Here is a 23813-nt window from a genome sequence, read left to right on the forward strand (position 1 = left end):
GCTTGATGTATTTGTTCTTCTAAACGGTACGGAGATTTTATATGTACATTTCGTCTTTCACCGCCAGGCTGGAGACTTCCTTGGCCTGCTCATGATGACATTTCGGTAAATATGCACCTTCTCTTTGTTACCCACCTCCAAGAAGATCTTCACAACAACTCCGAAGAGGAGAATAGCAGTACGAGGCCAAGAATACAAGCGTACGGAGAAGATGATCGATCCAATCACATATTTCATGATTACCCCATTTAGCACTTTTCTTCGCGACTCGAGTCCTAAAAGGTACTTGATAGACTCCACTATTTGTTTGGCAATCCAGAAAGCCGGGGAATTCAATATGACGATCCAATGCCCAGCATCGCGGAGAATTCAACAAGAAGCGAAAACGCGGAGAGTGTTGTCGGAGTGATCTCGACGACAATCGGAGGCATGGCCATTGGATACAGTGAAGCTAGATTCCCATGCATCCCAGAAAGACACGATGATGTCTAGACATGCTGTTTCTAGACCCGCGGAAGGGACATGAGTCAGTCTAGATACTTTATCGATCGCGACTCCTTAGGCCTCCCGAGAATACGAGACCAGCAGCATCATGAGATGCACTTTCGAAGAGGATGGGTACGGGATTTTGGTACGCTGTATACAAGAGAAATAGAAAAAAGACTCTCCTGATTCCAGCTCAAGTCTCAAAAGCCCACTTTGTGTTACCAGTGCAACGCGATCAAGTCGCATCACCATTCCTCGCAGTAGAGTACCGCGCATGATCGGCAGACGGGAGCAAACCTCAGCCCCACCACTCACCCTTGAACAATTTACCATGTCAAAGTCATGCTCCTTGCATGTTACTAACTGGTTTCAGGGGAACTGGGGGCGGGGAGCGCGAGAGAGAGAGCGAGAGAGCGAAAGAGTGCGCCGCGTTATCTACATCAAACACGCCGCACCCGATTCCCGATCACCTACGTATTCATTTCCAGATTCGCGCTGGAGCAAATAACGCAACCATGCAGTCGGCAACACCGAGTCCCCGACCATCTCCATTTTATTATCAGAAATCAGCCTCGCACCAGCCTTGCGTCCAACCAGCCTTCTCTCCCCAGAAACTTAACCCCTCCCGGCCCACGAAAAAAATGGGGAAAGCTTGCTGAAATAGGATAATAGTCATTGACTAAATCTCTTCAAAATCCATAGTCATCGCAAAGTCAAAAAAAAAACCTGAAGTCGTAAAATCCCCAATAACAATCATGCTCCGTACCCTTTCNCCCCCCCCCCTTCCCCCAAATTCCCCCAACAACCTGCACACGTCCCCCCTCCACGCCTCTGAGTCGTTCAAGCTCCACCCCCCGAAAAACGCCACTCCAGCCACATCACCCCATCTCTGCCCCCCGGCCGCCGTCGCAAAAGCTAAGATCAGCAGATTCGTGGTCCTTGCATCGTCCGCCTTTAATTCTCTGTGCGTTTGTTTGCCTTTGTTCCAGTCAGCACGTATGGTGATTCTTCAACAACTTCAAACAATAGTTAAAGATGTATGTATCTTTTTTTTTGTGAGGGGGGTTTAGATAGCCGAGCCTGTTGGTATCTATGTAGTAATAAAGCGAATTTGAGAGGAGAGGTGTAGGCAGATAGTTATGGTATGTGGTATGTAGTGCGATAGTTCAAGAAACGAAAAAACGTCATTTCGCGGAGTTTTTCTTTGCTTGACGGCCGCGGGAATAAGGCAGAGGAAGATGGGGAGATGGCAGGGAGGTGGGTCTTGGTTGGGTTAGCGGCGAACTTTATTTCAGAGGGCCGACGTGGCAGAGTTGCGTGCTTTGTGCTTGGTAAGTAGAGTAGAGGGGGGAGAAAAGGGATTTGTGCTCGGGGTTTCTTTGCGGGCGAGGGTGAGAATGCGGTATGGTGTGGACTGTGAATGGGTTGTGTGGCCTCTGCTTTCACGGATCTACGCGTTCGTTAGATAGGGAGGCTTGGGAGGCGCGCCGCTATGCGCGGTCGGTGCCGTGTGTAGTAGGTGGGCTGAAGGGGGGAAACGTTGAGGATGCATGTCACCAATTGGCAAAGATGGCTTTGTTGATTGACGAAAGCTTGTTTGATTAGAGCCCAGTTCTTCTTGCTGACTTCGGCGGTCGGGGAGATGGACCTGGCTTTTTGCTTTGCGGTCGAGTGCGACGTCGAATTAAGCTCTTGTTTGATGTCAGGGCGGAGGGAAGCTATGGGATTTTTTATGGACTAAGATGCTAGAGCTTGAGTGTATACGACATGAGTGACATGAGTGACATTTTTGAAGTGCATTAGGCAAATGGTCAGTGGAGAAACGATTACTTCTCCCGACACTATAGCAGAGATGGATTTAGTTCATTGACTTTCGTAGTTTCTTCTCCTCTCGGGGATGGTATTCGGTGACGCGCGTTTTGGTGAACTTTGCCATTTGACGAATAGCAGATGAAATGCTAATGTATCCAATACCGCATGTCATACTTTAGTACTTGCAAACGGACAAGGAGCTCTGTAATCTAGCCCTAGCTTTGTCTCAGGAGAACAGCAGATGTGATGTTATTAGTGATCACCACGATAAGCAATGAGAGAACTCATTGGTTTTCATATGCTCTACCGAAAGCGGTAAAAGTTGCGCAGAATTGATTCGCGTCAAGAGCTTGTTTTCATCGGACATACAGTAGGCAACTATGCCACACTAAAAATCAAGAGGTGCATCGCCGGGACTAAATCTATCAGCTAATGGTGTAACACGCAGCTAGTTCATTGAGCCCCGAGTCAAAGTACGTAGTCCGGCTCGTGCTATAGTAGTCGCCGACCGACGCAGTGCGTCATGATACGATTTATCATCACCGCAGTAATACGAGCATGTCGGCATTTTCTACAGTGCGCGCCGAATGTGGCGATGGCACGGTGGTGTGGGGACAGCTACGCTCGTATCTCGCAAAACAAAAGATCTACTTCGTTGTAAAGCGTAGTAAGAATGCACAGGCGCCCGTTGGGGCGTAAGGGTTCGCGTAGAGGCACAGCGACATGGCTCGGAACGCAACGCCCTACCGTTGCGGACGGTCCCGCGATGACACGAGTTGCGGCAATTTGAAATCAAGCAAAAGCTAGAAGTGCGGCAGAGAGCCTGAATCTGGGTTCGGATGAGAGTGTAATGGGGCATTTGCTGTACATTGCCGCATTACAGCATGCATACCTTCCATGTGCCATAACTGTGCCACAACTGTGCCATAACTGTGCCATATCTGCACATCCACCGTCGAGTACACCTAGTAGATGATTGGTTGTTTCTTGTCTATTGTGAGTGGTTCGCAGAAATTGCATCGGCTCTTACTCTACATCAGATGCTGGCCGGATCTTGAGGCAGCGCACGAATGCTGGGTCAGAAGATATTCGTGTGAAGAGCGTAATATTTTCCGCACCAAGCGGCTGTTTCCGTGACCCCTGGGGCGGCAAATCAGTATGTCTCAGGAGGCCTTACAGTTTGATATTTGCTTTTATGCCAGGGTAGTAGCCGAGTTATCCAGACGTGCGCCACTTCTCAACGACCTTTGCTGCAGCCCTCGGAGGCGTTGTTAGCATGAGTGTTGAATGTCTTACTTTGTAACAACGGGCTGGCTATGTAGGTTAAATGCCAGCTTAAGCGCCGGAATGTTGTAAGACGGTCACCGAGCAAGCCGTGGTTTGGATGGCATGCAGGGTGAAAACCGAAACCTGTCCACTGGGTAGTCAGCAAAACTCAACCTTGGGTAGAATGAGGTATTCTGGGCTGCAGTAGTTGGGCGGCTATAGGACGAGTCATGGAAGGTAGAGGCGTGTCGAAGGCGCAAGCTTGAGTTGGTGTGAGTAAGTAGGCTGAGGCTAGGGGTGGGGAACCTGACGTGGAAAAGAGATTGTACCTGAGCCAAGCGTTGGGAATAGAAACAATTAAAGGACTAGGCGAATCAGTGTAAAGAGGCCAAACTACTCGAGAAGGAAAGCAGTTAAAGTGCTGAGGTCAGATGGTAGCGGCCATGTGGCTTGCCCAGCGGCGCTTACACAAGCAGCGGTATGGCGAGTGATTACTCAGATGGCATTATTCATGGGCTCGGTGGATGACCAAACAGGACGTCACCTCACAGCAAGGCTGGTGCACGAGGTAGTGGAGTTTGGGATGCGGAGAGAGATATTCTGGGCTGGGCCAAGAGTCGCGGGCTAGAGCAAAACAGGGCAGCAGTGGTGCTTTACTCGGGCAGCGAGGGTGGATTGCAGGGTGCGCAATGCCGTCATGAGGATGCAAAGGACTTGAATGGCGGTGATAAGAGCGTGGGTGTGGTGACGGTTTTGGCGAGGCAGAATCTTGGTGGTGAAGGAGGACTAGCCTGTGGGTTGGGCTAAAAATACACCAACGGGAACGCTAGTGCAGCCGTCACAGCGCACATGAGGTCAACATGGCTGGGGAAGTACAGTGAGGTGTTGGCGGCGAGGCTATGAATAGTGGAATGGACAGCTTTACACGTCGCAATATCGGCCGATGCACACAGCATAAGCGACATGATGTGTGTATGTGTATGTGGGTGTGGCTAGAGAGATGGGTGTGTGTGTGCGTGTGGGTGTGTGTGTAAATGTGGATTTGGGTGTGGGCAGGTGCGGGTCGTGCACGTCCCTCTCTGATCGTACGCTGTAAAATGAGATTCAGTCACGTGCAGTACGCGAGCGAGATTGTGCGTCTGCTGTTCCTCCATCCATTCATCCCTCCCAGCATTGCCCTGCCATTGCGCTGCCTATCACCTCCCAGCCCTTCCCAGTAACATGTCTACGGAAACGCCGGCCACGCCATCGCTTCAGCTCCTACAGGGAGACAGCGCGCATTGTTTTCACAGCACGTCGGCACAAGCCGTACTAGTCTGCTGCTTCGGCTTCCCCATACTGGCAGAGCGACAGGCCGCTGTCAGGCTTGGTGCCGTCTGGTGCACCGCGCGGGCGCACACACCTTCATGGAGAAGCTGGCGACGGAAATAATGGTACTAAAACCATAACCATCGCAAACCCTCGCAATTTCTCTCCAGATATCGTCGTCGGAGCTACTTCGGCACGGGGACGAGTCTGGCCATGACAGATACCTGAATCGTACCATGTGCGGGACGGCAACACCCTTACCACTCGCTCGCTCTCTCTTTCTGTTTCTCTCTCTCCACCTCATCCGCGCGACTCGGCCGCAAGCTGCCGCATACCATGCCGCGGCCTATTCTCTACACGTCCCACTCTCCCACGGTGCTTGTGAGCCTCGCCGGGCCGGCAAACGGCTATCGCTTCCACACTGGCCACAAGCGCGAACTCATGGATTGGCCAAGTCTCAGAGTGCACAGTTATCTGTCGGTTAAGGTACATAGCTTTGCACATAATGTCTGGCCTCACGCTTGTCACGCCTTCGAGGCTCCAGGGCATGCCAGATAACTCCTTAGTGGACCCATTCTGGTGCAGGGGGCGTTATCCATCTCAGATGCGTGCGTCAACCGAATGCTACCCAAGAGACGGGTCCTGTACACCTTCGCACACACGTGCAGCTTCTTCTGCGTGTGGCTTCGGCGTCCAAGAGCGTGAAGCATGGCTGTATGCCCGTCTCACCTATGCGTCGCCGTGATACCCTTTTGGTCCTCACTCGCCCTTCGCTAGTTATGCCCGCACACAAACTTGGCCAGCCATGCGGGGGGAGTCGCTCAAGACGTTTGGCGTGGCTCGCCCAGGCGATCCTTTCCGCCAGCCTCGTCCGCCATGAGTTTTTCCTCCAAGGATTCGTCGCTGTCAACTACGCTTGAGCGTAAACAGCAAATGCCATGGTTTCCGCTACTAATATGCCCTAACCGACCGACGTGTTTCTGTCTCTTCGAATCGCGAGAGCCGCCGCGTGCCCGTTGCCTATTTTTTTTTTTTAGGTTGCGGCCAAGTCGCCATCGTGGCATGGTCCATTAGAGTAAAATGCAATTGGCATCCTAATTTACGCGCCGGCTTTCCAGCTAACAGGTCCTGGTCATCTTGACCTACTCCACGGGTCACACAGCTCGCTTGCCCTTGTCCATACTTGCGCCTTGCTGACGGGGATCATCGCAACCTTCCCATCGTCTCGGTTACGAAGGAGCTCAGCCCATCATGAAACCGACAACGGCCCTGGCCCGACAATCAGGCTCACAAAGTGCCCGAATATTGCAACAAGGTGCGAAGTTCCCATGTGCAACCAAAAAAACCCATGTCCATCGAGCTCCCCTCACACGCGCAGCATCCCCGATGCGCGTAGATGCAGGAGCTTGAACCATGGAAACCGGTGAAGCCTGTGACGTGCGTCGTGCAGTTCGTCCTTGTATGCCGAGCAAAAGCGCGTCGACCCTCATCAAAGTCCACGTCCTCTACACCTTTGGCCAAAGCCGTGCAGATCAGTGCAAAAGCGTACGCCCGCCGTCTGCTTTCATTTGCCTTTTGACCCGCCCTGGAAGGCTGAAAAGCTTGGGAACACAACGACCAAGCTTTTTGCCTGCACCGACACGCTAAGACTATGTCAGGCCTCCCGCCCTGGACGCCCTACCTGTGTGGAGATTGGGCGAGGGCCAGGGGACCGGGGACCCTTTGAACCCGCTCCTTGTGTGCACACACGGAGGGACTGCTTACCGTGCTTATGCTCTGGGTATTTGCTCATTGACGAATGGTCGCTTGAAGCACACTCGACTCGACTGCACGCCCCAGGGAATATGTGGTGCAGAGTTTTACCTCGAGTCCCGTTGTGGCCTACTATTCGGCCAAGCGGCTTGCAATGAGAGACATGGCCGTGGTTCTGCCGCGTACATTGTTGTGTATGGTGATGGATGCTGCATGGCGGGATGGGGCCCTGGCAACAAGGCTACACGTGAGGCTACACTACACATATGCCGCTCACGCACCTGACAGTCCCCACCTCTACCAATGGCTACGCATCGTGGTGCGAAACTTTCGGGCATATGTATCTTGTCCACTGCAGGGGCGATTATCGCAATCCCGCGACAAGTCGTGCGTCCGCCCTCACGGCACCTACTACCGCCACTGTTCCATAGTCTTCTCTGTAAGGGACGTGGGTTTGTCATCGTCCTCGTCCTCGTCATCGTCATTTTGCCATCTTGTACCCTCCTCGCCTCTGCGTGTAAGCGGCAGCAGGACGGTGCACCGTTGCAGGAGCATGGGCTGAGCACACCCGTCACGCTCCACGCGAGTCTCTATTTTCGGGTCCTCCATGGGCTCTCAAGCCACACTCCTCTGAGGAACCGATGCAAAGACCGAGGCGGGAACGGTCCGTAGCCTGGCCACCACCACCCACCATCCACCCACCCCAGTCATGTCCCAATTATGGCGCGCGGACGCTCTCTCGCCCAATGTTCATGACGGAACCGTTCGATGGCAAGCCCGCAGCCATGCCCGCGGGCTCAGGCGCATGGTTTTGCTACGGGCCTGGCCAATGCACTACCTCTGGTGGATCCCCTGTCAAGCCTCATACCTACCTGTTGTGCATGCGTGCTTGCAGCGTCTATCTGTCCATCGCTCTCTCAGAACCCCTGCCTCGAGTAGGCTCCTCGTTCGGGGTTGGCTCAGGCACAGCCCGCAGATATTTACAGTCTTCTCCATAAACTCACCTGGGCGCAGCCTTTCCTTCACCACAATTGTCACAAATGCCTTGATTTGGAACGGCCATCTGTCCCATTCAGGCCTTGTACACACCACGTTAAATTACCACCCCTGGCAAGTGTTTCTTAATTCAACCCTCATACTTCCGAGTGCCTATCATTGTCCTGGGGGAGCTTGGCCGACACGCCCAGGACATGCCCACTAGCCCATAGCCATCTCCCGCACAACCACATCTGGGTCTTTTGGCTCGCTTTGCCTACACCCCCACTTGAGCCTCCCATACCTGCTAGCCCCATCACTCCCGCCTTAGATATATACCGCTCGTCGCCACCTCCGTCAAACATGTCTGAACCCAGCGAGACCGGAGGCCGCCCATTGGATCCAACTACCAACCAACTACAGCATCCCCAAGGCAGCACCACTCCCCCACCAACATCTCTTCACGTCGACCATTGCAAATCGTCGCCAACATATAACCACTCCAAGAAGCCCAGGAAGACTAGCCCTCGTCATCGCCCTGGCGATATTCAACAAGAGCCTTCTGCCCCCCACATCGGCTCCTCCCGTTCTGAGCAACCATCGACTGCGAGTCCTACAGACATGGCTTCCCACATGTCGCCCGTTCACTACACCAAGACTGGTCGCATCAGCAAAGCAAAGAAAGGCTTGAAGGTGCACAAGTGCGATACCTGTGGAAAGGTGAGTTGAGATTCTTAGTCCTGCAACCACCTACCGGCACCTTTATTATATCACATCAGTATCATGTTACATCCTCGCCATATCCAGTCAAACAAAAGCACCTCAAAGTACTATTCTTTTGCTAACCGTCGCCAGTCTTACACACGTGCGGAGCATCTAAGGTCAGCCCAAGCTCACTATTAAGCGAAACTATATTGACTTTTTATGTAGACGGCACATGAAGAACCATACGCCAGACGATGCACTAATCTGTGAAGTCGCTGGATGTGGCAAGGTATTCCATCGCATGGATCTTCTCGTTCGACACCAGGAGAGGCAGTACGTAGGATCGAAGTGGCTTTTGACAGTTCGACACTGACGTGTTTGACAGCAACGAGATGGGAAACGACTCCCGTCGGCCAAGCATCGACGAGTCACCAGTCCCTTTGCCCATCTCCACCCCTGCTCCCGAGCCATCCATCCTGAGCGGTACACCTGCTCTGCCAAACCATCCATGTTTTTTGCCCGTCTCTCCTATGCATGAGTCGGCGCCACCCCCAAGGTATAATTACGCTCAGTTTCGTACTCCTCGAACGCCCCAGGCTTTTTCTTCAAGTTTCAGTCATGTTCCTCGTTCTTCTCCACAGTCTGTTTTCAGCCCCAAGTGAGTTTCATTGTACATCTGCAGCACGTTTCCCATCTTTTCAATTCTTTTCATCATCGAACGTGAGAGCGGATGCTGATGCCTTTCAAGTCAATCTAAACATCATCGATCTTTCCATTATGACCGCCAACCTGTACCGGCTATGGTATCGGTCGAACCTGGCGTTCCAGGTCTGTGGCCTGAACCATACAGCCCTCTGGGTTACTCTTCTTCGACTAGCGGTTACGTATCACCAATCGCGCCAACAGACTACCCAGTCTACACCCCTTACCACCGAACACGCACTCCTTCGAACGCATCATGCATTGAACAGCCCAGCTGGACCTTTGCGTCACGTTCCCCCGCTTCTACGACATCAACCATGGCCTTCACCTGGCCTTCTTCAGACAAGGGGCATACTGCTCCAGGTCTTGCTTACATGAACACTTCTTGTCCAATGACTAGCATGTCAATTACTTCCAGCTTCGATGCAATGTCGGAATTCGGGCATTATGGGCCTAAGAGCATGATGCAGAGAGATGAAGAGGAGAGAGCAATTCTCTTTGGAGAACAACAATACGGTATGGCTTCGATCGACAACACCTATCCGTTTGAGCAATGTCTTGACTGTTACTGGAGGCTCTTTCATCCCACTTTCCCCGTCGTCCATCGATCTACCTCTGTGAACTCATCACCAATGCTGCATGCCGCCATGGCTGCCATTGGGGGTCAGTACTCGCACGATACGAATGTCAAGAAGCAGTCCCGAGACCTTCACGACCGATGTGTTAAACTGCTCGAAGTGGTAGGTTAATTGCATGGCATGATGACCATGGACTAATCATCAGCAGAGGGACCGAGAAACAATGACCGAGTCCGACCGACTATGCGATTTCCAGGCAATATTTCTTCTCGAGGTCCTCTCTCAGTACCGTGCTCGTCGAGCTGGTAACGCCTTGTCCCCGCGATTCGGCAAAGTGTATCACAAGGTAGGCTTAGTGTTGATACATATATATGTTAAAACTGGCTAACATAGACAGGCTGCCGAAAACTCCAGACGCAATACTCGACTTTTGGGCGACATCGTGTCGTCTCTCGACCAACCTGCAGAGCCAACTTCGGCCTGCTGGCAACAATGGATCGAGCTGACATCCTGGCAACACCTGCTTTTGTCTTGCTACGTTCTCGAGTCGCAACAATCGCTGTTGCTTGCTCGCAAACCTTTTCCTTCCCTCGTGCAAGACACCGCCTTTGATCTACCATTTCCTGGGCATGTCTCATCATTCGACGCCACCGATCTGACATCATGGGCTGAAGCAGTTCGGCAACACTCATACTCGCCTGCATACGTATATGAGGTAACACCAGAGTCAGCCTCTGTCTCTTTCGACACTTTCCAGTCGGCCATTTTGCTTGCGGCTCACTACAAGTGTCCTGGAAACTCATCTTCCTACATTTCATCGCCGACAGTATCAAACATTGAACATCTTCTTGCTACAACGCCCGTCACTATGCGAACGCTGGCCACTTCCAAACTTGTCCAGGTGACACCTCTCCGCGCTCTCCTCGCTGTCTCTGGAGAATCGTGGATTCTTTCCGAAAAGGTCGAAACACCCCAGCTCTTCGCTGCACTAAAAACCAGTCTTAGGACGTGGGTGGCCCAGGTTTGGTCTACCCCAGCGTCAGAAGGCGTGCCGGTCAAAGAAGCTTTGCGCATCTCAGTCGAGATTCTGCAGCAGGCGCTGCAAGAACAACGACTCGGTGTCGTACCAGAAATGGGCACAGACATGGGTATCTTCTTCGCCGCTCTGGTCCTATGGGTCGTCACTGTCGCAGCCACTACTCGCATGAGAAGACTGTCTTCAGAAGACACAACCACCACACAGTGCCAGACTCGCAGGCAGTCCCTCGCTCAACCGGGGACCGCAGTCCAGCAAAGCAGTCTCCTCCCTTCTCCCATTGCAGCTACCCACTCCCCCATCTTTGAAGCCACGCCCGAAAACCCTGTGCTGTCGCACGCGCAAATCACTATCAATACGATTTCCTTTCTCAACAACGCGCTGTTTGTCTCGCCAAATACGGTTTCAGCGAAAGATGTCTCGCGCCAGCAAACAGGCTGTGTTAGTCTCTTGCTATGGGTTAAGTTGCGACTCCGCGGCGTTCCTGTTGACGACTTGAACGCCGGTGTTGCCGCTGGTGCCTGGGACTCGACGTCGAAGCTTGGCGAGCTGCTTGATGGCGTCACTGGGTCGCTCGAACGGATTTTGCGGAACGGATGGAATGGATGGGGTGTTTGAATCCCTGAAGCCCTCATCTTCTTCTTTCTTCATTTTACATACATTCGCTTTCTTGTCTTTCGCTTCGATTATTCGGAATGCTTTTGTCACTTCCGACCTTTTTTTGCTTGGTTGCCGTTGCGCATCGTTTTTGATTGGGTCTGGCTTTTACTTTTATGTTCTTCTTTTATGCTTCTCATCATGTCTTCATACCACTCGCTAACGGTCCTGCTCTGTCAACTCCTCACTGGAGTTTCGACGTTTGTTTATTTTTCCTTTCGAACCATGTCTTCTTAACACTCGCTTTGCAGCTTTGCGCTGCTCTTTTCTCATTACCTCGCCCTTCGCTTGAGGTCTTTTTTTTCATTTCATGTGGCAGGACTGGATTTACGACTTTTACGATTTTTTTCTTGTTCGATCGCTTTTTTACTTTGTACGGAGGATACCCCTTGCATTTTTTTTATTTTACCACTTGCTTTGCATGTTCTTCTGCATCGTCTTCTTCGTTTAGCGTACACAACAGTGTTACTCTTTTTTTTAACGCATGACTGGCATTTTTTGTATGGCATATCATGTATTGTATTTTTTTTCTCTGCTCTTGGCCCATCTGGCTTCAATGAGATCTGAATCGTTTGCATCATCTTGGCTTTTCTATCAAAGCATGCCATGCATTCGCTTTTACACGCAACAATACAAGACTGTCTTTTGCTTGCGAATTAAATTTGCATCAAAGTGGAATACATATACGCTGTTATCGTGTCTCCTGCCTCTCAGCACAACGCTTACATCTCCGTCCCCGTCGCTCAATCCTGCCATTCACCACGAAGATTTCATTCCTCTTCCCCCCACCAACAAAACAATCTCTATACATCTTGAAAAGCCCTACTACTATCTTATCCCCTAGGCTTCTCACTCCCTCCTTATCTTCCTTCCCACCCTCCTCTGTTCTTTCCTCAGGCTTAGCACTTCGCTCCTCGCTGCAATGCAACAAGTCATTCATCATATCGTCGTGCGCTCGCTGTGCTGCTGCGGGATTCTTGCATTTCTTTGTTCCGTTGGGTCGGGAGTTGTATATTGGATGTGGGGGGGAGTGGTAATAGGGGTTGCGGTATGAGGCCATGGGGGACGGGGGTGTTTGCATAGTTTATGGCTTTGGGGATTATCTTTTGGTGATTATGGGTTGTGGGAGGGGCAATGGGAGGGTTTATATCTTGGGTACGATGAAGCGGTTGTTTGTGGGTTAGGGGAAACAGGTGCAGAGGATGTGAGACTTTGTGGCGTTTCTTTGTTTTGTGGGTGGGGTGAGGGGGGAATGCTTGAGATGGGATGCTCATAAGTGTGAAAATGGCTTGGAATATGAGGATGAAGTAGAAGTGAGACTTTGGCATCTTTCTACATTGAAAGGCGTGAGAGTGAGACATTGCACAAGGAAGATAGGAATGATTAATAACATATGATTGAACATTTCAGTATTGTGTATATGTTAGAAAAAAGGAAAATGCCAAGATTGGCAACGTGATGGGTGACCATAATACTGGTATCAAACGAACAATTGTGTATCCTGAATGATGAGACAAGAAATGGTGATCCTAAAATCTCCCGGAGATCCTCCCAGTTTCGTTCCAAGACTCCCCCTTGCAAAATTCATACATCCCTCTTCCTCCTCATTGTATCATGCTAGATGATTAGTATTTACAGCTTGGACCTTCGCTGCAAATATAGCTTCAAAGCAACGGCCGCTGATTGATGTTAGGATATACCCAGAACCACCGTCTCAAAAGCACGAGTTACTCACCAACAACGGCAGCCAGACTCTTCACACCCAGCAAGCCCAAAAACCAAGTGCTCCATCCAAGCGGGTTTCCCTCGCGATCAAAGTTTGGTTTTATCTCATTCATGCCCTTCAATTGCTTCTGCTTTTGAGGCGTGTAGGGTGGGTATCTAACAGCCATGAGGCCCTCAATCCATGCAGGTGTTGTAGTCACACTCCTGCGGTGAGTAAAGGTATCGAAACTAGCTTTGCCCCTGTATGAACCTGTGCCACTTGTTCCGACACCACCAAATGGCAGGGTAGGAATGGAGCCGTGGAAGAAGCCGTCGTTGAGAGAAGCACCGCCACTCCGTGTTTGGCTGATGATCTTCTCCATCTCGGCCTTTGTACCAAAGGCATAGGTACCAAGGGGTGTGTCGTGGAGTTCGTTTGCAATCTTGATGGCTTCGTCGAGGTTTTCAACAGGAAGGATGGGCAAGAGCGGGCCGAAAGATTCCGAAGTGACCATGCTGTCGTTCATGTCGCTGATTTGGACAACGGTGGGCTCGATGAAGAGGTCAGACTCGTCCATGGTGCCGCCGAGGACAATCTTGCCGTTGCTGTCGTCAACCATCTTCTTGATGCGTTGGAATTGACGCAGATTGACGATGCGGCCATAGTCAGGGGACTTGCGGGGGCCCTGTGGGTAAAATTCCTCTAGTTGCTTCCTCATCTCCTCAATAAAAGCGGGCAGGATCTCGCGATCAACAAAAGTGCAATTGTGGCTGAGACAAACCTGACCAGCGTTCAATGTCTTGGCCCACAACAATCGTCTCGCTGCCAACCTGGGATCCGCATGCTTTGTGACAATGGCAGGGTTTCTGCCGCCCAACTCAAGCGTCAGCGGTGTAAGCGTCTCAGCCGCCTTCTTTGCGATGATCTTGGCGACAGCCTCGCCACCCGTGTAGAAGATCTTGTCCCACTTTTGATCGAGGAGGGCAGTGGTTTCGGGAATGGCGCCTTGAATGCACGTGTAGCACTCGGGATCCAGTGATTCGCGCAGGATCTTTTGAATGACAACGGCGGCGTTGGGCGACGACTCAGAGGGCTTGACGATGGCGGTACATCCAGCTGCAATGGCACCAATGAGGGGGCCTAGGGTAAGTTGGATAGGGAAGTTGTACGCTCTGTTCTTGTCAGCATCGCTTCTTGACACACCAATGGCATTGAGAAGCATACCCAATGATCAGAGCAGCCCCCAAGGGATCCTTCTTGATGTGCGGGCGGAGCGGCTTGTTGGTCCAGGGAATGTCGGGCGCGGGCTCGTCCTTTGCGAACTGGCGGACCCTGTCGGCCATCCAGATGCAGTCGTTCATGCACCACGAGATCTCGGTCAGGTACGTCTCAAACTCCGGCTTTCCGAGATCGCGCTTGCAGGCTTCTTTGATGAGTTCGGCATTGTCCTTGAAGCCCCAGTAGAGCTTGCGCAGCTGCTGAATGCGGAACTCGAGGGGCCTGGTCTTGTGGGAGAGGAAGCTGGCCCGCACCTTTGCGCACGTGGGGGCAATGTCGTCGATGGGCGTGTGTTCGAAGGGGGGTAGTTCAACCATTGTGTCGGGAGTTGAATTGGGTGGGATTGAATTGGAATGAAAAAAGAAGGGGGAAGTCCAACACAGGATAAAATGGAAGCATCGGCCGACTATAAGCTGCTCAACAGGCCTGGCGTGGGCGACGTCTCACAAGCACGCGGCAGACATACCTCGGTCCTACACGCTACGGACGTGCCCCGCACTGCCTAAACCCCATTCGGACTAGCCTCTCCTCCTTGCATTCCTGTCTCCTGCTCGGTCTGGACATTGTTCAGACGGTATTTGGAAGCATATTGCCAGTCTTTACCAGTCCCGCTGCCGCTCCAAACATCACGACCAGGGCCCGGTACAGACCTGCCTTATTTCTAACCGTTGCCGCCGCTATGGCTGAACCTGCTGAGATATCCGCATTTATCCTCAGCTGCAACGGCGTATTGATCTCTTCAGGCACATATACTTGCTGGCAGTTAAGCTTAGTACTGTCAAATTTTCTCGTCCACACCAGCTACACAAAATGTTGAGCCCAGCATCTCTCTCCTCCACAAGAGACCAGGCGCTTCAATAAGAAATCTCTGCCGTTCTGCCCTCTTACCACCACAACTTTACTACCTGATGCGCCTCTTGTCAAAACCTCAGCCTTACCAGATATGCATGCAGGGCTCAAAGGTCAGCAGCGATAATCCCTGACAAGTCGCTCGGTGCTACTGTAGCCTTGAACCTAAACGAACCGGAACTCGGAAGCCGAGTGCTTTCCGAAGCGTACGCTGCGCCCCTGTGTTTACAGCGGATACTCACACCACGGTACTCCAGTAAATGACTTGTCAAAGCGTGTATGCTTGCGACGTGGTTTTCGTAATGCATATAGCTGTCATCAATTTTCTTTGTCTGATCTCGGATCCGGGACTCTTTCGCCATCCGCTTCGGTCGCCTTGCCCCGAAGCCTTGGTCTGAGCGTGGTTGAGACACGAGATAACGCTTGTGCGAATCGAGGAGACTTGAGTCGTAGTAATGCGTTAGGATCTCCAGAAGCATGTCACTACAAGTCACGTCTTGTTCCCACATGTTGTTCTGTCGGAAAGACGTTCTTCAACCACAAACAGAAAACATGGATACAGCTTTCACATGAAAATGCCGCTCTAACATTCAGCTCGGATCACGGGACCTGTATTGATGCTAGGGATGCGGAGATCCATATCCGCTGAGTTTGTAAGCGAAGCATCGCATTGCCGCATTAGCGCATGCTAGTAACCTTGGTACTGTATCAGTAAGCCCTTAGTTGGTATATAGATATTTAGTCTCTGCAACTTCGTCCCCCTACGCAGATAGGTTCCATTGCTTCTCCCCAAGCACGCGCTGCAAAGGTTCCTTTTGCTATTTTGACTGGCTCTCTCCATTTTCTCATACATATCTGCTGCTCATGAGAGAACCCTTTTCCAACCAATTCCAAAACTAGCTATTTCTCAGCTGAAGAGTCGAAACCATGTTTTACACTGAGATGTCTGACTGTCTACAGACACCCCGCAGTAATAGTCTGGAATTGCTTAGCATACTACGAGATGTACGCCCTCCACAGAGTTGCCAAGTTCTGCTAACCAATGCTTTTGTCCAATCTTAGGCGACCAAAACGCCATCTTACCAGTGCATCTGCATACAAATGCCACAAAGTCACACATAACATGAATTTAAAGTTTACACAGCACACACACACACACACACTATAAAGCAGTGGTGCAAGTCACTGGCCGATACATCATTCATCCCAAAAGTGTGTCTCAGCAACAAAATGACATCCAAGTCACTACCCGTACGCGCAGCCCTGATTGGGCTTTCCTCCTCTGGCACTACGTCATGGGCTACTAATGCCCACCTTCCCGTTCTCAAGACACCCGCTGGCCGCTCAAAAATTGCTATCACTGCATTGCTAAACAGCAGTGTCGATGCCGCAAAAGCCGCGATACAAAAACATGAGTTCCCCGCCACTACCAAAGCTTACGGTGGCCCCGAAGACCTAGCAGCAGACCCAGATATCGATTTCGTGATATGTAATACAAGAGTTGACAAGCACCGCGAGGTTATCATGCCAAGTATCAAAGCGGGCAAAGATGTCTACGTCGAATGGCCAATCGCCTCAAACAAAGACCACATCCAAGAAATAGTCGAGGCAGCACGGCAAAGCGGATCTAGAGTGGCAGTAGGTCTGCAAAGGCGATAGGATCCAGCCGTTGTTAAACTCCAAGAAATCCTAGACGGAGGCAAAGGGGAGCTAGGGAAAATCCTAAGTTCAAGCGTCCAAGCCTTTGGCGGCGTTCCTTTCAGAGACATGATGCCCCCAGGTTTAATCTACTTTACTGACAAAGAAATCGGTGGAAACAGCATCACTATCGGCGTCGGCCACAGTATGCTCATACTCCTAAATCATCCTTCAAACAAGCTATCTAACGAAATCTCAGTTCTTGACTCCATCCTCACAGTCCTCGGCCCCCTCTCCCCCTCAAGCATCCACTCCAAATCCCAAATCCAACGCCCAAACCTCGGCGTTCCCGACACAGAAACTCAAAAAGTAACACGCCACATAACCTCCAACGTGCCCGACCTCCTCTCTCTCCACGCCACTCTGACACCCTCCGCCCAAACAGCCCCAAACGCAACACTTGCCTTTCTCTTTCGCAATGGCCCAGCCTTTCCCAGCGACCCCGCACTTACCTGGTCCATCAACTGCGAAAAGGGCGAAATCAAACTCGTATCGCCTACGAGTCCTTTCTTTCAGTTTTCAGATAACGATGCGGCTGTGAAGATTCAGGTGCATGATTTTGCGAGTGGGGAGGTAAGAGATGTGGGGTGTGAGTGGAGCAAGGAGCAGATGGAGGTGCCAATTTTGGCGAGGGATGTTATGGGGTGTTTGCTTGCGTTTGTGGAGGGGAGGGAGGAGGGAGATGGGTGGGTGGGGCTTGAGGATGCGGCGAGGTTTGCGGAGGTTATAGGGAGGTTTGTGGAGGTGTAGGATGGGTGTATGTAGTAGGAATGGGAATTGAATGGATGGGAGAAGTTAGTGTATATAAGTATGAGGGAGATTGCTCATGAATCCATGCAAGACATTAAGAATATACGTGTCTGTCGTAGTGTTGAATTAAACTCAGATTAGCATTTCTAACCTACTAAGCTACTATCCCTAGCAACCCCTAAATGTACTCCAAATTTCACAAGACACCAGCCTCATAATCCATACCGACTCCCCCTGCCTCCCAATCAATCCTCACATCAACCTGACACAACTTTCCCCCATCCGGCAATTCCTCACCCCCAAAGTACCTCTTGACCACCTCAGCCACGCATTCCCCCAGAAAAGGCAACACCGTATGCCCCGTAGAATTCTGCTCCAACACCACCGCTCCCTCAAAGAATCCCGCCATATACCTCGCATTCGCAACAGGTGTAATAGGATCTACCGACGGATTCACAAACAAAACCGGTGTCTTAGTTTCCGTATACTTGAACCCTGTACACCAATCAATCCCACCCCATTCAAATACAAAGAGAAAAAAAAACAAGAAACATAGACAAGAAATGTACTTACCTTCAATTATCTGACTCTCGGGCGGCACAATCCCAACCCCAACCCCCAACACCAAATTCTCAAGCGCATACACACGTCCCGCATACACACTCGTTCTCGCCACTTCCTCGTATCTCTCCCGGAAAAAACTACGGTTCGGTATCTGACTCCGCCCCGCATAATCAGCACCAGTAACCAACATATAAACCTCCTGCGCCGCACCACTAGGCCGTTGGAACCGCGCGATTTCCTCCAGCCAAACTGCTGCATCCCCCCGTTCCAACGCAGCAAGACCGCGCGCGAGGAACGGGAAGCCAATTACGCCGGCGTATAGGGTGTGAAACGCTGCGGCGAGGACGGCGTCTTTGGTTATGACTTTGGGCACTGGAGTCGAGGTCAATTGGATGACTGGTTCACGCTCGAGGTTGGATAAGAAGGTATCGAAGCGGTTTTTCACGTCCTCTGCGTAAAAAGCGCAAGTTCCAGGACCGGCGGCGTGGCAGAGGGAAAAGAACAGGCTATACGCTGCATCGACGTCTTGTACGGCTGTTAGCTTAGCGCCGTTGAGGTGGTCTTCGGCGTTGACGGTGCCGTCTAGCACCATGCGGCCGACGCGGGTGGGATACTTGGATGCGAGGGCTTGTCCGATGATGGTGCCGTAGCTGAGGCCGTAGAAATTGACAGGGGATTCATCTGGGTTCTCGAGATTGCGGAGGCGGGATTGGTGGGTGGTGAAGTGGAGCATGTCTTGTACTGCGGCGAGGGTACCGGCGTATTTCGCGGTTGTGTTTCCGTTGGCTTTTGTGCACCATTGGCCTATTGCGAGGCCGCGAGCGTACGTTTCGTCGAGATCGGAGGCTTGGGATAGCTCTTCGAAAGTACTCCAGTAGGCATCTCGGATGTTTGGTTGGCCGGGGAAGCATGTCAGTTCGATGCCGCTGTTGTTTACGCCCCTTGGGTCGAAGCTGATGATGTTGTATTGTTCGCCACTCAGATTCAAGATGAGGTCGCCGATTCCGGAAAGCAAACTGCCTACGCCTGAGCCACCGGGTCCACCAGGGTTGAAGAGAAGATCCTGAGTAACGTTCCCCGGGGCAAGCTTGCGAATGAATGCGACGGTCGTAGTGCCAACACTGCTATCTTCGTAGTCGAGCGGTACTATCAGACTGGCGCAGTCAAAGCCATTGTAGCACGGTATCCATTGGAGATCAGACGATGGAGTAATCTAGACTTCCAGCATAAGTCGAGAAGATGAGCTTGATTTACTTTACTCACTTGACTGAAATTCTGTACTTCGATTGCTCGATGCGGTAGTGCACTTTGGGTCTTTGGAGAAGCGGTGGTGAATGATAGTACGGATAGAGTTGCCCAAGATCGCATGTAAACCATTGTGCCAGTGATGCGAACCTAGCCGATCGTAGAGGCGATGGGTAAATCAAGGCTGTTTCCAGACACGAGTATCCCAATAGTTGGAATGAGCCAGTATCTTATAGTGTCTGGCCCTACCTTCCTCGTCTAATGACGACGAGGCTGCTGATGACTGCAGTAGGTCGTGAAACCTGCGCATGATCAAGCTCTTTCTACGCTGCTCAAGTTGACCTATCGTATCTGCGGCAAGCCTGCTTTGTGAAGAATCTTCAAAACGAAGGTTCTATGAGTTGCGTTGTGTAGGGTCGCTTCAGCCGATTAGTCCTAGGAATCCGTATCAACAGTAACCACATTCTGTCCGATCCACGACAAGATGCATCATAAGGGTATCGCAAGTAAGGCTGACTTTGCGGGGTTGGGAGGCATACCCAACAAGCGTAAGGCCGCCCTTGTAGCCTCTTTGGTGTGCCGTAAGTACGCCTGATTTGTGAGGACTTGTGACGGGCCGGCTTTCAGCGTATCAAGTTAGGAAAGAAACTAACCATTGTAGTAGACTGCGGAACTGGGTATAGAGGAAGCGAGAGTTTTGAAAGCATTGTATGTATCAATGTATTGCGCTAACCTTTCTCCACAGCTTACCGCATGGACTACAAAGAGTAATGCCGGTATGCGTGACGATCTGATCTGAAGTGGTATCCCTCCCAAACGCCTTGTTCTTGTCCCAACGCCAAACAGCCCTTTCATCCTAACTTGGCCAAGCAGTGATGCGCAAACTCCAACATTCCGACTGCGCATTTACCGCTTCGCCTTCACATTGAATGGGCTCTCTTCCGCAGCCTTGAACGCGTCAAACGCGAATAGACTGATAAAGTACAAGGCTGCAAATCTGATCACCAAATCCGTCAGGCCGCCGTTGCCCATCAACATGCGTTGTAAACCTGCGAATGGACTGTCCCCGACCGGGCGACTGGGCTCCTCGGCTGACCCAAGCGTGCGCCCTTTGGACTGGAAGGCAGTGGATGCGGCGCCCGGACCAGATGTGTCGCTGGCAGCTTTGCGCACGGCGGCAGTGAGGGCAGAGGGGTTTGCGCCGCGGATGGTCTCGACAACCGAGTTGGACTTGATTACCAAGAAAGTTGGCATGCTGCAGATAACGCATGTTAGCATTCCATATCTTGATCGAGGTTGTCGATTGCGGTTTGGAGTCCTATCAATTGGAATATACGTACGCGCTGACGCCATGTTTTCTTGCAACTTCCTGCTGGCTATCAACATCCACCTTGACAAACTGCATCCTTCCTGGCTTCGTCTCCTTCTCTGCCAGGTTCTGGAAGACGGGCGCAATGGCTTTACATGGCCCGCACCAGTCGGCGTAGAAGTCTACGATGGTGTATGTAGATTGCGAGAGAAGCTGGGAGAAGTGCGAAGCCGACGTGACGGCGATAATTTTGCCCGGCATGATGACTGTCGTCGCGTAGATTTCTAGTGTTTTGACAAGGTATAGAGAAGCGTTTAGGTTGTACTAGGTTGGTTCAGTTGATGGATGGTGGAGTGGATATGATTTGCGGGGAGGACAGCTTGCGACTGGGATGCGCCACCGGGAGCTTGGGTGGGTCGTGCATTGATCACAAACGTAAGTTCCTTGCCCCGCTTTACGCACTTCTGCATTCAATTGTCAGGCCGAAACCTTACAATTGAAATACTTTCCGCAGTTAGAGATATAGTTCTAAAAGAGATTTACAATTGGTATGATTATATGACTGAGATCCCGCAATCTTCTGGTTACTCCCGAAACTCACTCTCTAGCCATATGCAGTCATGATAGCCTATGGAATCGTCTCCACGGGCGATACAAGTGATTATTGACTACCCGACTATTACACTTACGTCTCGCTTCCCCAAATATATCTATATATGTATCGTATGGCCATCGCAGTCATTGCTCCACCTTTTGAACAACCTTCCTTTGCAGCATGTTCAATCATCTATAAGATCTTCAGCAGCTGACGTAGCAGCCTCGACTGGAACGTTGGCGTCTTTGAATGGACTAGATCTACTCCTTGATTTCCTTGGAATATACTCTGGTTCGGCTTCGCTACCGCTGTCAATCTCTTTGGCGGGACGTCTCTTTGCTTTCGGTTTCTTTGCTTTCGGTTTCGTTACGGGTGATGGTAAGATTGTCTCTTGCAACTCATCACTCGGATCCTTGAACGGGCCTTCTGACTCTTCCGAACTGACACTAGGTTCTCGCTTGACTTTGGTCTTCTTGCTACGAGACGTCTTCGACTTCAGTGGCGCAATCCTAGGCTCTGGCGGCTCTATGACCTCTCCTGTCTCGAATGTCTTAAGCACCACTTCCTTGAGCTCTTCGGGGATTTGATCGATTCCATAAAACTCCCCTTTTTCGTAGCACATCTGTGCACATGCCAAGTCATATTCAGACATGCACTTCTGTGGGATGTTTAGCACAATGTTCTATCCAGAAAGGAGGAAACAACTTACCCAGTGTTTGTAATATGTCGAAGTATGGTCACCGTCAAAGTTGACCAAGATGCCAAGTCTCAGATGGCCCTTCGTGATCTTGGTGTTGTCCGATATGCAGTCGCCTCCACGGCAAGCAGCGGCACGAGTAGCGACATCGGCCTTGTAGCCCTCTGCGTCCCTATACTCTTTCGCGTACTTGCGTGAAGTTTTCGCCAGGTCCTCACGAATACCCTTGAACCCCTTATCGACGGGCATACCCTCTTCGAATGCGAGTCTCACCTGCTCTTGGCTTTCAGGGCTGAGTCGGTCATAGCCGGGTGCTTTAGTTGGATCGTTCTCGGTGGTCTCTTTCAAACCAGCGATCTGATGCTTTGTCGCACATCCCCTAGATCTGTATTAGCATTTATTTCTGTGTAGGGATGCAGGAAAAAGTTGACTCACCAATGACGCCAGGCCGTGTACCATCGGCGTTGCATGCCATTATCAAACAGTGTAAGTGTACCGATGCGCAGTTCACCTTTGACGATTTTTGATTCGTTCCGCTTACAGGCTGCTTGCTGACAGATTGCTGAGCCATTATCTGCATGGTCTATATGGCATTAGCAAGAAATAAAACAATCGACAAACGAGCCTTCACATACCTAGGCGCCATTTGGGGCCCTCTTCGTCCATTGTGATTCGCAGGTGCGTGGAGTATAAATCAGTAGTAAAGATTGAAAGGGTTGACAAGGTCGTGGAAGAATGACGAGGGGAAACCGATGATATGTGAGGCGAGTGGCTTGTTTGTTTTCAGCACGCACGTGCAGCTCGCTGGGGAAAGAGGAAGGCACGACAACGCCAAGCCAGTCACAGGTGTCAAACCTCTTCTGAGTACGAGATGAGTGACTTTGATCAGCCGGGGAAAGAGAATTCTCTACGATACTTCAACTTAGTGAAGTGCCGTTGAGCACAGCAGTATGTGGGTGATGCCTAGTTTTTAGTGAGTTTATGCACGTCCAGATCACGGTGAAAGGGTAGAAAGTCTAGCCCATCAACTGTGAGCAGTGAATTGTGACAGCAAACACACTCCTCATAAATAGTTTCATGTTCTCCATGTAGCCTTCTCCTCACCCTTACCAAAATTTCTCTAAATAATCAAAATGTCAGAATCACTACCAAATCTCACCTCCTTCACGCCTGAAGAATACACCAATGATTGGACCTACATCCAACTCGCCGCAAGGTACATCGGTCTCCGTGCCGAATACCTCGCCCTTCGCACTCTCGTCGATGGCGCCATCGCTGCTCACCCCTTTGAGCGCGAACGCACCATCCACAACCTGCAAAATGCGCGCCTACGGCTAGAGAACGAAAAAGAGCAGCTACGCGCTCAGAAACGACAACTTGAGAGGGCAAACCTGACAAACCGGAATATCAACTGCGACTTACTGCGGCGGTACTCGGAAATGCAGGAAACTCTCAACATAGTTCTGCAAGCGCAATCTCAAGGAGATCGGGAGGCGCGAGCGCAGCACGCGAAGATTGAGAGACTTCAGGAAGAAAATGAGAATCTTCGGTGGCAGATTGAGATGTTGGTTAAGGCAAGGGATGAAGATGCAGGCAGTCCAGCTGGTTTGTGGAATAAGGGGGATAAATCGCAATCAGAAGTGGGTGAGATGGGAAAGACGGCTGAAAACCTAGACGGCTGGGTTGATAAAGTCATCACTGAACAAGAGAAAATGAGGAAGGCTGAGATATCCTGAGAACCATCGTGCTGGGACGATAACGACGACGATGACTATAATGATGACCATTTTGACATCTAGCATGAAGATTGTGTGTGCTGGAGAAGGTTGAATAGGATGCGGGAGAA

The 23813-nt window shown here is 51.1% G+C and overlaps 8 protein-coding genes across 8 annotated transcripts; 4 read left to right on the forward strand and 4 right to left on the reverse strand.

The window, feature by feature from the left end:
• Nucleotides 1–7962: 7962 nt before the first annotated feature.
• Nucleotides 7963–11238, forward strand: COCVIDRAFT_84903 (hypothetical protein; the record flags this gene model as incomplete). The annotated part of the gene is made up of 7 exons (XM_014706698.1): nt 7963–8319; nt 8455–8480; nt 8530–8637; nt 8690–8962; nt 9053–9743; nt 9790–9930; nt 9982–11238. The coding sequence occupies 7 exons, from the start codon at nt 7963–7965 to the stop codon at nt 11236–11238; spliced, it is 2853 nt and encodes a 950-aa protein (XP_014562184.1).
• Nucleotides 11239–11779: 541 nt separating this feature from the next.
• On the forward strand, nt 11780–12121 carry COCVIDRAFT_84746 (hypothetical protein; the record flags this gene model as incomplete). The annotated part of the gene is made up of 1 exon (XM_014706699.1): nt 11780–12121. One exon carries the CDS (start codon nt 11780–11782, stop codon nt 12119–12121), a length of 342 nt encoding a protein of 113 aa, XP_014562185.1.
• Nucleotides 12122–12909: 788 nt separating this feature from the next.
• COCVIDRAFT_84850 (hypothetical protein) lies at nt 12910–14577 on the reverse strand (the record flags this gene model as incomplete). The annotated part of the gene is made up of 3 exons (XM_014706700.1): nt 12910–12956; nt 13013–14154; nt 14207–14577. 3 exons carry the CDS (start codon nt 14575–14577, stop codon nt 12910–12912), a joined length of 1560 nt encoding a protein of 519 aa, XP_014562186.1.
• A 1762-nt stretch (nt 14578–16339) lies between these two features.
• Nucleotides 16340–17557, forward strand: COCVIDRAFT_22042 (hypothetical protein; the record flags this gene model as incomplete). The annotated part of the gene is made up of 3 exons (XM_014706587.1): nt 16340–16751; nt 16803–16952; nt 17007–17557. 3 exons carry the CDS (start codon nt 16340–16342, stop codon nt 17555–17557), a joined length of 1113 nt encoding a protein of 370 aa, XP_014562073.1.
• A 196-nt stretch (nt 17558–17753) lies between these two features.
• Nucleotides 17754–19498, reverse strand: COCVIDRAFT_22043 (hypothetical protein; the record flags this gene model as incomplete). Its single annotated transcript, XM_014706588.1, has 3 exons — nt 17754–18052; nt 18131–19334; nt 19385–19498. The coding sequence occupies 3 exons, from the start codon at nt 19496–19498 to the stop codon at nt 17754–17756; spliced, it is 1617 nt and encodes a 538-aa protein (XP_014562074.1).
• A 774-nt stretch (nt 19499–20272) lies between these two features.
• On the reverse strand, nt 20273–20936 carry COCVIDRAFT_22044 (hypothetical protein; the record flags this gene model as incomplete). The annotated part of the gene is made up of 2 exons (XM_014706589.1): nt 20273–20621; nt 20707–20936. 2 exons carry the CDS (start codon nt 20934–20936, stop codon nt 20273–20275), a joined length of 579 nt encoding a protein of 192 aa, XP_014562075.1.
• A 518-nt stretch (nt 20937–21454) lies between these two features.
• On the reverse strand, nt 21455–22633 carry COCVIDRAFT_85005 (hypothetical protein; the record flags this gene model as incomplete). The annotated part of the gene is made up of 4 exons (XM_014706701.1): nt 21455–21928; nt 21980–22346; nt 22403–22550; nt 22603–22633. 4 exons carry the CDS (start codon nt 22631–22633, stop codon nt 21455–21457), a joined length of 1020 nt encoding a protein of 339 aa, XP_014562187.1.
• Nucleotides 22634–23100: 467 nt separating this feature from the next.
• On the forward strand, nt 23101–23703 carry COCVIDRAFT_22046 (hypothetical protein; the record flags this gene model as incomplete). Its single annotated transcript, XM_014706590.1, has 1 exon — nt 23101–23703. The coding sequence occupies one exon, from the start codon at nt 23101–23103 to the stop codon at nt 23701–23703; it is 603 nt and encodes a 200-aa protein (XP_014562076.1).
• Between the last annotated feature and the right edge of the window lie 110 nt (nt 23704–23813).

Source organism: Bipolaris victoriae, assembly GCF_000527765.1.
Source record: "Bipolaris victoriae FI3 unplaced genomic scaffold scaffold_2, whole genome shotgun sequence".
Classification (NCBI taxonomy): Eukaryota; Fungi; Ascomycota; class Dothideomycetes; order Pleosporales; family Pleosporaceae; genus Bipolaris; species Bipolaris victoriae.